Source organism: Prunus persica, chromosome G1 (genome assembly GCF_000346465.2).
Source record: "Prunus persica cultivar Lovell chromosome G1, Prunus_persica_NCBIv2, whole genome shotgun sequence".
NCBI lineage: Eukaryota > Viridiplantae > Streptophyta > Magnoliopsida > Rosales > Rosaceae > Prunus > Prunus persica.
The window spans coordinates 29,571,983-29,585,284 of NC_034009.1; the positions used below are offsets into that span (position 1 = coordinate 29,571,983).

The following is a 13,302-nucleotide window of genomic DNA, read 5'->3' on the forward strand; positions in this document are numbered from 1 at the left end:
AGGCCAAAAGCTACTATCCAGATGCAGTATTCTTCTAATAGGAACTCTCTCTAGTGTCTTCATTTTTTGTTTGCATGTTGTTGAGTCAATTTCCATTTATGTGGGGGATTGTTTGAAAATTTAATATTAACTAATATTGATTTTCCTATTTGAATGGAAATTAATAAAATTTATTGGGTTAAAGACATGACTCTTGGGTTAAAGACATCTTCACATGGGGGGTGACAACTCTTCAAACCAAGGGATGCATTGTTTGGGGTGACAACTCTTCATACCAAGGGATGCATTGTTTGCTTTTTCAGATTGAAATGCCTTTTTAGAAAAGGTATTTCATCATCTATAAATAGAGCAATCCTCCTGCAGTTTTATTCATTCAGTTTAATTCTCTGCATAAAGACTTTCACATATAGAAAGTATTAGAGTTTTCATAAAGAGAGGTTCCTGTATAATTTAGTTCAAAGTTCCTTGTGAATTGCAATGCTTCTTTCACAATGAGGGGAGTCGTTGTATCCTGGGAGGCGAACACTAGTAAACCATAAAGCACCGTTGCGGGGTGTAATTCTTCTTAAGGACAGAGTGTCCAACACTTGCCTCGACTCAATTAAAGTTCTTCTAATTCAATTCTCCTTTTGTAAAAATCTGTTTTATATGCAGTATTTATTTTATTTATTTTATAGCAATTTAGCACTCATATTTCCAACAGTCCCTTGGCTTTGACGCCATGCTAATGGTCTCCTTAACCCAAACAGGGTTATGATAGTCCTTCATAGTCCATAGCACGATCTTGTTCCGTTTCCATGACATGTCAAGAAACACACCCACGCATATCCCCACAATAACCATACTTGGACGGCACTAAAAATTGGCATCTGGATAAAAATAATCAACAAACTCTCGATCATAATCTTGAGGTAGTGGCACCGCTCTGAATGTCTAGTTTCTAATGTCAAATACCACTATCAATTTCTGCTTCTCATAGATCCAATGGACGGCCCCATTAAGGCACACACTTCCACTACGTCTCCTTGTAGTCTTGTAGAATAAGAGTCAAAGGCATGAAAAGGAAGATGGCGAGGGTCTACCTGCAATGGCCTCCACCAAGAATCCCTACCTAGTGTGAATGTGTTGAACTGAAGATCACATTCTTCATCTCTTTCTAGACGAAAGGAGATGATTTGGAGAACCTTATACTCGTTGGTACTTGGACTGTACCCAAAGCGATGTGTAGCGTATGCCTCGCGAGTTTATATTACATGGGAATGGGGAAGTTTGATGGACTCTCGAGTGGCAGGGTTAAGTATGAAAACAAGACCAGATACAGAGGGTGCACAAATTAAGCCGACACTCTCCACATGAGTAAAATAATGTTCAGGAAATTGGAAAATTTCGGCGCCGAGTGTTGGAACAGTCCCTTGTTGCTTAATTTTTTGACGACAAGAACCGGTAAAGCTGTTGGAAGAAAAGGTAAGGGGTGTCGTTGAGGTGAAAGTTGCCGAAGGCGGTAACAAAGGAAGGGCTGCGGATGAGGGAGGACCAAGACTTGCATACCCACCTGCACCACGTCATCAAATCCTTTGCTGGTAACCGTGTGGGAGTATGAGTGAATATGATTTCGGCTGGGAGCTCTGGGTTCGTTGCACAACGTTTTATGGCCATTGAAAGACCTCCAACCTCCAAACCAACAAGTCTTCAAATTAAAACTTAAACCTCGAGGACCAGGGAACAAACAAGAGAGGATGCTCTACCCCTTTGCTAAGGTTTCCCTGATTTAAATAGAAAAAAGAAACCTAGTGCTGGAAGGAAAAACAAAAAGAGTACGTAAGTTAGGAACCGCTTTATTTGTACTGGGGTATTTCATGGGATTTATGATGTGCCTTTGTAATAATAATAATAAAGTGTACATTCACATTTGTATATTACATTCTCATACCACCTTATGTGGCAAATGAAGTGGACATTCACATCAAGTAAAAAGTGTCAATAAATCATAAAATAAAATAAAATGTTACATTAATTTTAATTGATGTGGTTGTCCAACTCATCTGCCACATAAGGTAATATAGAAATGTGGTAAAAGTAGTATTATTCTTTATATATCATCCGAGATTAGTAATAAACATAAAAACAAAATAACATGGCTATAATGCGGGAAAACAACGAGAAACACATATAATGCTAATAAATGACGGCAAAAATAGAACATTATACTGGCTTAATTAAGAACACAATGGGACATGACTAGGGCTCGTTTGGTACACAGGACTGTCTTGGCATGGACTATGCTTAGGGACTGGCTTGGCTTGGCTTGGCTTGGTCTAAGTTGGATAACACTTATCCTGCGTTTGGTGTATGCTTGGACTAGGACTATAATTTTTTTATTTTTTCAAAAATATCTATATATATGTATATATGTATTTTATAATATATATGTATATACATGTATATAAGTATATTATAATAATATTATATATTTTAAATAATATAAACGTACATACATATATATAAGTGTATATAGGTGTATATATGCATATTATAATATACATGGGTATAATACATATACATATATTTATATATATGTATGTATATTATAATATATAATATATATGGGTATGTTATAATAATAATAATATACATATATACGTGTATATATGTATATTATATATGTATGTATATATACATATATTATATATATTATAAAATACATATGTATATATAATATATGTATAATATATGTATATATATTATATATTATAATATACATATATATATACATATATACATGTATATAATATATATGTATATAGGTGTATCTATATATTATAATATATACATGGGTATAATACATATACATATACATATGTATATTATAATAGATAATATATATGGGTATGTTATAATAATAATATACATGTATATACGTGTATATATGTATATTATAATATATATATACATATAGTATAAATATATAATATATATGTCTATATACGTGTGTATATGTATATTATAATACATACATGGGTATAATATATACACATATATGTATATATACTTATATACATGTATTATAATAATATATATTACATATATACGTGTATATACATAATATATATGTATTTATATATTATATATGTATATATGTGTTTATATATACATGTATATACGTGTATATATGTACATTAATATATAATATAATATATATTACATATATACATGTATACATGTATGCTATTATTATAATATTAATATGTATGTGTATATGAGTATATTATAATAATAATATATGTGTATATATCTATATGTATTTATACTATATTATATATGTATATATGTGTATATATATATATACTTGTATATGTGTATATACATGTATATATGTACATTATAGTATATGTGTATGTAATAATAATAATAATAGTAATATATGTTACTAGTATTACAATATAATATATGCATCTCATACATTGGTAAATATAGGACTAGCTAATCCTCCCTTTCTACATGGGATTAGTAGTCCCCTCCTAAGGAGGTGTTTTTGGTGGGCCCGGTATTAGCAATCTCATCTAAGACTAGAATTAAATGAAACAAACATGGTACTAAATTTAGTCCAAGCCAGTCCAAGCCAAGCCTGTGTACCAAACGACCCCTATAAGGTCTTCCATCTCATTTTAAGGGGACAATACTATCATCATAAATATTAATTAACTTAATTGGAAAAGGATAAACCCTATTTTGCTGATAATCAGGAAAAGCAAAATCAATTACTCTATATTGTTTGCTCTTCATATCATAAAGACGCAATTCGGGTGGACCATCGTCATATCCTGGTGAAAATCCAATAAAATAGTGCACGAGGGCAAACTCTCCTGTGTGGATTGTACCCAAAGCTTCAATGCAGCGCCGATAACCAAGGTATTCTCTCTCTGACGCCAAGCTAATGGTCTCCTTAACCCACACAATGTTTTGATAGTCCTTCAAAATCCATAACACGATCTTGTCATGTTTCCATGACATGTCTGCAAACACACCTACGCATCCTCCCACCTTAACCATAGTTGGACAGCAATAATCATTAGCATCAATTCCAGAATATTGTTCATAATCTTGATCAGCGTAATAATTAGCAAACACTTGATCATAATCTTCAGGTAGTGGCAGCGCTTTGAATGTCTCCTCTTTAACGTCAAATGCAACTAACATTTTCTGCTCCTCATAGATCCAATATACGGCCCCATTGAGGCACACACTGGCAGTACTTCTCTTGCCACGAGAGTCGGAGGCATAAGCTAGAGCATCAAAAGGAAGATCGCCATGGTCTACCTGCAATGGCCTCCACCAAGAATCCCTACCTAGTGTGAATGTGTTGAAGGCAAGATCCCATTTATCTCCTTGATCTAGACGAAAGGAAAGCACCTGGAGAACCTTATACTCGTTGGCAAGTGGACTGAACCCAAAGTGATATGCGTGATGTGCATAGTGGTTGACTGGCCTTTCTTTTGCATGGGGAAGTTCGATGTACTCCCGAGTGCTAGGGTTGAGTATAAAAAACTCAGGTTGACAGCTAGAGGATCCACAAATCAAGCCATGGACACTCTGCACATCAGGATAATATCGGCCTAATTCCTGAATTTTTCCGTCATACGACAGACAATATTCGAAAACCTCGCAAATTCCGACGGCGGGTGTTGAAACATTCCCTTGTTTCTCTATTTTTGACGACAAGAACCGGTGATACTTTTGGAAAAGGAAGTTAGTAGTGCTTTTGTTGTTGTCGTTTCCGCAAAAGTTGCGGAAGGCGGCGACAAAGGAAGAGCTACGGATAAAGGAGGACCAAGACTTGCATACGCACGTGCACCTCATCATCAGATCCTTTGGTGGTAGTCGTGGGAGTATATGAGTGAATATGATTTCGGTTGGGAGCTCCGGGATTGCATGATCATGATAAGCTTCCATATTCCTTGGACGACTTTCGCTGGTCCGTTCAGAGAACTCCAACGCACAAGTTAAAAAATCATTCAAAGTAACCCTTGAACCCATGAAACAAGAGAATACAAGATTCCAAGAAGAATAAACCAAGAGAGATGTGATGCTTTTGCTAGGGTTTTCCATCGTATTTATAGGAAAACCAAAAAGCCCTAATCATAAAATAAGTGGCCCACTCATTGTTCTGGGGTTATCAATGGGCTACATTGAGTGGATAATTTGTCTATGGTTGAGAAGAGAAAGTATATATAAAGAAAGAATCCCAACCATATCTAAATTTGCACCGGATTTTATTTACCTTAAAAAAAGGAAGGTTTGATCTTTTACCAAATACAATGAAATTTGCTTTCAGATACAATTATTAAAAACTTGATTATATTAATATAATTGGAATTTTGATTTTGATTTCCGAGTCAATTCAAAATTCCAATTATTTTATCTCTATATTTTTTGTAGGATTATGATATGATTTTTTGTTAATATCCAATAATTAGTAAAATAAAGAACTGGAAAAGTTCAAATAATATATATATATATAGTCCCGATCTCTTAGACCACAGGAGTCTAAGATATTGTTGTCACTCACAGTTGGATATTAATCCAATTGTTCAAAAAAGTTTCTTAAAAGAAGTGCAAAAGTGAGTGAACCGTTGAATTTATATCCAACGGTAAGTGACCACAAATCTCTTGGACCTCTGTAGTCCAATAGATCAGGACTGTATATATATATATGTTTTATTCGGCAAAATTTTGTAAGATATAACTGAAAATTTTGGTCACTGTATAATATTTTAACATCTCATTCTCTCTCTTTTGACTATGATTCTGGACTATTTTTTCAACGTAGCCACCATCTACCGCCATGATCACTGTACGAACTGAAAGAACAAAACTTGAATAGCAGCACTTCCGATTGACCAAACTGCTAGGAATTGGATACTAGGGTGCTTCTCGCGGGAAGCTAGAAAACTGAAGCAAAGGGGACACGTGGCACGCTGAAACCTGGTCCACTTGTCCAAGCATTGTTTATGAAAGAGATGAGCACATCTCTCATCTCAATTCTCTACCGTACATGTGGGAAAGTGAGAAACACCCAAAACACATGATTATATTATGTTCAGACCAAAAAAAAAATTTGATTATATTATAATGGCAGGTGTCTCAACTGTCTGATGGGGGCTATCCCCGACTGGTGAGGGAGAATCTCGAAAGCTCTGAAAATATTTATGAAAATCAAAAGGCCCTCGCCCGGGAATTTTTTGATATCCAAATAATGGAGCTCTAAAAAGCAGCTTGCAAGCAAGGACAGACCCATTCAAGGACAAGAGGGGTCACATGACCCTATGAGATGGCCGAAAATGTGGCTGTGGACAGCCTGTGGAGGTCTGAGACGACCCCATGCGGCAACCTCAAATGCACACAAGATGCTCAACGAAAGGCCAGAAAGGCCTGCACGCAGAAAAAGAAAGAAAAAAAACTTCTTCTTCCGCTTATTAGACAGAGGGTTTCTGGGGTAGGTTCAGGTTCATGGTAGAGTATTAGTGTGTGTGTGTGTTTTTTTAAAAAAAATTAAAAATTAAAAATTATTATTTTTACATTTATTTAAAAAAAAAAATAAAAGCATAAAAAATGACTTATTTGTTCTACAAAATGCTTTAACAGTTTAGCTTAAAATTTTTTGACACTTTTACACTGTGATACTATGACCTAAAAATTCTGGATCCGCCACTATTTGCAGGAGCAACTTTTTAATCATATCCTTGAACAAAGCAACAATTTAGGAGCTAACACTAGTACGATTTACTATTTGCGCGACGAAAGTTTGCACGACGAAGATGTTTTCGTCGCGCAAACAACATTATTGCGACGAAAATAAATTTCCGTCGCGCAAACAACAGAAAACTAGCGCGACAAAAATAGTCGTCGCGCAAACAATCTATGCGCGACCTAAACTACTTTCGTCGCGCAAAAGTAATAGAAAAAAACCCGGTATTTTTTGTTGGCGCCAAAATCTTGCGCGACGACAAAAATCGTCGCGCATGACAATATTGCGCAACAAATAAAAGATTCGTCGCGTAAAGATGGATAGAAAATTGGCTCCTTTTTTTTGGCGGGTAAAAAATTTGCGCGACGAGAGTTTTCGTCTCAAAAGACAACTTAGCGCGACGAAAAAATGTACCGTCGCGTAAGAAAACGAGGGATACTTTTTTTTGGCGCCAAAATGAAGGGCGGATAAAATGTTTTTTTGCGCGACGGATTTTCTTCGTCGCGAAAAGTTGAATGCCGGTGAGTTCTTGCGCGACGAAATTAACATTTTACGCGACGGAACGTAAACCTTGGGCGACGAAAAATATAATTTGCGTGACGAATGTTTGTGCGACGAATAGAGTTGTTCGTCGCGCAAAAAAGCAGATGTCGGCACGTATTTGCGCGACGAAAATGTTGTTTTGTGCGACGGAAAAGTGCGCTTTTGCGACGGCAGTTTGCGCGACGAATTCAACTATTCGTCGCGCAAAGTCCTTCTTCTTCTTATTAGTATCTGCCATTGCAGAGGCAGAATGCAGAAATTGCATTCTGCCTCTCTCTCCTCTCTCTCACTCCTCATGTCGCTGCTCTGCTGTGAATTCAGTACGTTAATTAGGTATGTATTTTTTGTCATTAGTTTAAATGTATTAATGTAAATTCGTACTAACGCTATTAATTTTGTTCTCGTTAGGGATATCTGTGATTAGTGGAGAACGATTGAGAAGGTATGTTATTGTAAAAGTTGGTTTGTTAAGTTTGTAATTTTTTTGTGAAGTTATATGTGTATAATGTTGTGAAATTGTGCGTGACGTAGCACTATAATGTTGTGATGTACGAAGTTAATTGAAATTAACTTCGTACTTTTATTTTTATATTTAGTAACACGTAGTTTTCCGTTCGAGATTAGTTGGATTTCGTGCATGGATGCGTAAGGCATGACTGCAGTCCAATTAATTCTTGAATTGTCCCATTATTTGGACAGTTTGGTAATGCATAGTGTTGTCACATAATCTTCGGCTACAGGATTAGGTTTCGATTGTGGAGATTTCGGTGTCATCTCAGTACGTTCTTCGGGTGGTACGTAGGTATTTATACCTATGCCCACTTCAAGAACTGTGTCGAGATGCTGCCGAAATTAATCCACGTTGAAATCTAATCTCATGTAGCCGTAGGTTACGTGACAGGACTATGCATTCCCGAATGGGATAGGGCCCTTACCGGAGGCATAAGGTGACATTATAACTTCGTATGAAGTTGTTGTGATTGTTGTGTCGTGATTGTGGTTTCAGGAATTATGAGCAGAAGGTGGATACAGAACCCGAATAGATGCGCAGACGAATACTTGGATGGAATCGAGGATTTTATTGAGTTTGCACGTAGACACAACCCGGGTGCAACTAGAATCCGTTGTCCTTGTAGGAGGTGTAACAACACGTTGTGGGAGACAATTGAAAATGTTGGATTTCATTTAGTAAGGAATGGAATGATTGAAACATATAACATTTGGAATCTTCACGGCGAACAAGTAGACCATGCTTCGTCTTCAAATGCCCCAAGAGTGGACAATGTTGAACCTATTGTGGATCCTAATGATCAAGTCATGGGTATTATACAGGATGCTTTTCCATTCGCATCGACCAACATCAATCAGGAAGGGGAAGATGACGTGCCTACAGCAATAGACAGTGCGGAGTTTGAACAGTATGAAAAACTGTTAAAAAATGCCAACCAAGAGTTATACCCGGGGTGCGAGAGCTTTTCCGTTCTCACTGCCATTGTGGAGCTAATGCACGGAAAAATAAAGTATCGTATGTCGAACTTGTGTTTCGATTACTTTTTGGGGGTTTTCAAGAGAATGCTTCCGACGGACAATTGTTTGCCGAAAGATCATAAACATGCACAGAAGGTGTTGCATGGTCTTGGATTGGGTTATGAAAAAATCCACGCTTGCAAAAACAATTGCATGTTATTCTACAAAGAGCATGAAACGTTGGATACATGCCCTATATGTAATGAGTCGAGGTTCAAAATGACATCCCAGAATAGAACGACTAAGATACCACAAAAAGTCATGCGTTATCTGCCCCTTAAACCTAGGTTGCAGCGATTGTATATGTCGACGCATACTGCCACAGACATGAGATGGCATAAGAAAAAACGGGTAGACGATGATGTGATGCGGCATCCTGCAGATGGGGAGGCATGGAAAGAGTTCGATCGAACGTTCCCCGAGTTTGCTGTTGATCCCCGAAATGTTAGATTGGGACTTGCCACTGACGGATTCAATCCGTATGGGGTTCTAAACCAACACCACAGCACTTGGCCGATTTTCGCATTCCCATATAATTTGCCGCCTTGGAAATGCATGAAAAAAGAATACATGATGATGACTGTTTTGATAACTGAGGATCCTGGCAGGTCAATTGATGTGTACTTAAGGCCTCTGGTTGATGAGCTGAAGGATTTATGGACAAACGGTGTTCGCACGTACGATAAATCAACTGGGAGAATGTTCACTTTGCGAGCAGCAGTTATGTGGACTGTGAATGATTTTCTAGCATATGCAATGGTTTCTGGGTGGAGCACAAAGGGTTATATGGCATGTCCTGTATGCAAGGAAGATGTAACTTCTGGTTGGCACACGGGAAAAGTTTGTTACCTTGGTCATCGGAGATGGTTGTCATGGGACCACGAGTGGCGAGAAAAAGATAAAGAGTTCGACGGGAACACAGAGCGTCGCCTCAGACCTAGAGAATGGTCCGGTGATGAGATCTTGGAACAGCTGAACCGTTTGGATTTTGCTCCGTTCGGGAAAACAGTTAGTCGGACCAGACCTTCTACACATTTGAACTGGATGCACAAGCCTATGTTTTTTGAGCTCCCATATTGGTCGAAAGTGAAATTGAGGCACAATCTAGATGTGATGCATGTTGAGAAAAATGTATTCGACACATTGGTGGGCACGATTCTAGATATCGAGGGGAAGACGAAGGACACGATCAAAGCTCGTCTTGATTTGGAAAGAATGGGCATACGAAGGGGTTTATGGATGAATATGGACAGTGATAAAGCTAGAAGGGATCTTGCATTCTTCTCTATGAAACCGAATGACAAAAAAGAGTTTCTAAAGTTTGTATCGTCTGTCAAATTTCCCAATGGGTATGCTTCTAATATCGCACGTTGCGTGAATGTCGATGGGGGTAAATTTACTGGACTTAAGAGCCATGACTGCCATGTGTTTATGCAACGCCTACTTCCTGTGGATATTCGACACCTACTGCCGGAAGATGTGGTGAAGCCAATCATCTTGTTATCCAGATTTTTTTCCCAACTGACAGCAAAAACATTGCGAAGGACGGACATGTTTCAGTTGCGCCATGACATTGTCCAAGTCCTATGCAAGTTTGAGATGATATTTCCTCCAGCTTTCTTCACAAGTATGATGCACGTGATGGTTCACTTGCCAGAAGAGGCATTGCTTGCTGGTCCTGTCAACTATCGCTGGATGTATCCAATAGAAAGGTATATAATCCTTTTCGTTTGTGTATGCATCATTATCACAGGCTTGCTAATTTGTATCATATCTTTTTATTTTGACAGGCTTCTCGGAGAGCTGAAAAAAAGTGTACGCAACAGGGCGAAGCCCGAAGGATCAATTATAGAGGCTTGGGTTCAATATGAGTCGCTTACTTTCTGTGGAATGTATTTAAAAGATGTGGAGACGGCTTTCAATCGTCCTCAGCGTAATAACGACGGAGGTATGAGAAAGGAAAAACTTTCTGTTTTTGCCCAAAGCGCACGGCCCTTTGGAGATCCTGGACGAGGGGAGTCGTTTTCTAGAAATGACATGGAAGTAGCGCATTGGTTCGTACTAAACAATTGTGATGAGATAATGGCATACTTAGATGAGCATGAAGAGATGATGAAGCGAGAACATCCATCACATTTAGTTGCCCAGAAACAACGTGAATTATTTCCACAATGGTTTTTGGAATCTGTAAGTTATAAGTGTTTTGTATTTGACAAATATAAATTGTAGTATTTAATTTTATCAGACTAACATGTGAATGATTTTCTATTATATTAGGTGAATAAGTTGAAATCATCGAATTCCCCCACTTACAGTGATGAGTTATATAACTTGGCCTTCGGCCCGATTCGCGCTGAATTGTTTTCGGGTTGTTATATTAACGGCGTTAAATTTTTGGGGGCTGCACGAGATGACAAGTTGTGTACGCAAAACAGCGGTGTCCATGTCCCAGGTGGAGGCGAAAGTACGAACATTGATTTCTATGGCAAACTCACAAATGTCGTTCAATTGCTTTACAAAGATCGATACCAAGTGATCATGTTTAAGTGTCGATGGTTTGATAGCAACCCAAATAGGCCGGGAAGTGTTAAAATCGACCATGGCTTTCTATCTGTGAACATTAACAGAACTTGGTATGATGACGACCCTTACATTTTGGCGAACATGGCAACACAAATTGTGTATCTAGATGACCCTAAAGCCGGGAGCAGTTGGAAAGTTGTTCAGAAGATGGATCATAGGAACGTGTATGCTATACCAGAACTAGACCTAACTGACAACGACGTCGACAATGTGGCTGACCAACGTTTAGAATCATCAATGGAAAATGATGCGGAAACACTTCGAGATACACATGTTATACAAGAACCGTTTCAAATCCAAGGAGTGTCTTCAATCGAAATACCGATTCAGTCAATTACAATTGACCTCGGGGATCTTCCAAGATTCGATGTTGCAGTGGGCATGAGCAGCGAAGATGATGTAGTTATAGTAGACGAGGAGGAGGAGGATTGGGAGACCGAAAGTGATGATAGCGACGATAACGAAAGTTATTATAGTTCAGATGATGAATAATTAAATTTGTTGTAATTTTATTATGTTACTGTACAGACTTTGTGTAATACAAATGTTTGAATATATATAGTACAAATATCCAAACCTTATATATGTGGAAAACTGACACTTTATTCAAATAAATTTAGTTATAAAACATTGGTAAATCAATATATCCAAACCCTTTTAATAATCATTTTTAATTTTTGTTTTTGACAAAACAAATTTATAAAATGAAAATGATACAAAATTTGTTATAAAACATTGATCAATAAATATATCCAAACAATTTTATACAGAGTTTGAAAACTATTGACAATAAACATTTTGCAAAACAGAAAACCCTTGCGCGACGAAGTGGACCTCGTCGTGCTATTTTTGCGCGACGAAGAAAACCTCGTCGTGCAAAGTTTGTGCGACCCAAAATACACTAGTCGCGTGAAGTTAAAACATTGCGCGACAAAGTGTCTTCCGTCACGCGCAAAAGTTTGCGTGACGATAAAACTATGTTCGTCGCGCAAATATATATCATTTTATAATATATATTAGATATACACATATATATTTGAAATTGACGATCGAGTTAGAGTATTGTATTCATATAGGGTCATGGAGTGTAGGTGTAAAAATTCATCAAAATCGGAGTTAAAATAACCGTTAAATCATCAGTTTTCATTTATAACCGTTCAAAAGTTTTGTCCCGTTACTTGATCTCTGAATGTTTTATTTTTTCGATTTTTGGGGTCTAAGATCTCGAAGTACAAATAAACGAGTTTGACGGCTGGATTGCTGAAACTACTTTTGTAGAATGCGTTTGCCATATCAACCATATATTCACAAACAATAAATAGTTTACTTATACGTTCGTTAAATATAACATCACCTTATGTCATATCACCCTAGTGTAAACATCTGAAATTGAAGATCAAATTCACTAATTGTATTCAAATAGGGTAAAGAAAAGTAGCTGCAAAAAATTATACAAATCAGAGCTAAAATAACCGTTAAATCATGACTTTTCATTTACAACCGTCGACAAGTTTCGTCCTGTTACTCGATCTCTTAATGTTTGTTTTTGTCAATTTTTGGCATATACGATCTCGAAGTGTAAAAAAACAAGTTTGCCTGTTGGATCATGAAAACTAGTTTCGGGTTGAGGGTTTCTGCGGTTGAGGGTTTAGGGTTTAGGGTAAAGGGTTTGCGCGACGAAAAAACATGTTTGGTCGCGCAAGGCCTGCCAAGGACGGCGTTGCGCGACGAATACAAGACAGGTCGTCGTGCCATACTAGCCATAACTTTCAAATTTCACTCTGTTCCTCCTTGGACACTTAGCGAAAATTTGTTTGCGAGGTCTTGCGCGACGAAAAAGGTTCACTTCGTCGCGCCATACCAGCCAGAACTTTCACATTTCACTGTCTTCCTCCCTGAACAAT

The 13,302-nt window shown here is 37.5% G+C and overlaps 1 protein-coding gene across 1 annotated transcript; it reads right to left on the bottom strand.

The window, feature by feature from the left end:
• Window positions 3,661–5,106, bottom strand: LOC18793521 (F-box protein At1g30790). Its single transcript, XM_020556912.1, has one exon. The coding sequence runs from the start codon at window positions 5,104–5,106 to the stop codon at window positions 3,661–3,663; it is 1,446 nt and encodes a 481-aa protein (XP_020412501.1).

Bases quoted from the DNA above. Each gene is read 5' to 3' on its own strand.
- LOC18793521 (XM_020556912.1), bottom strand. From the start codon at position 5,106: ATGGAAAACCCTAGCAAAAGCATCACATCTCTCTTGGTTTATTCTTCT.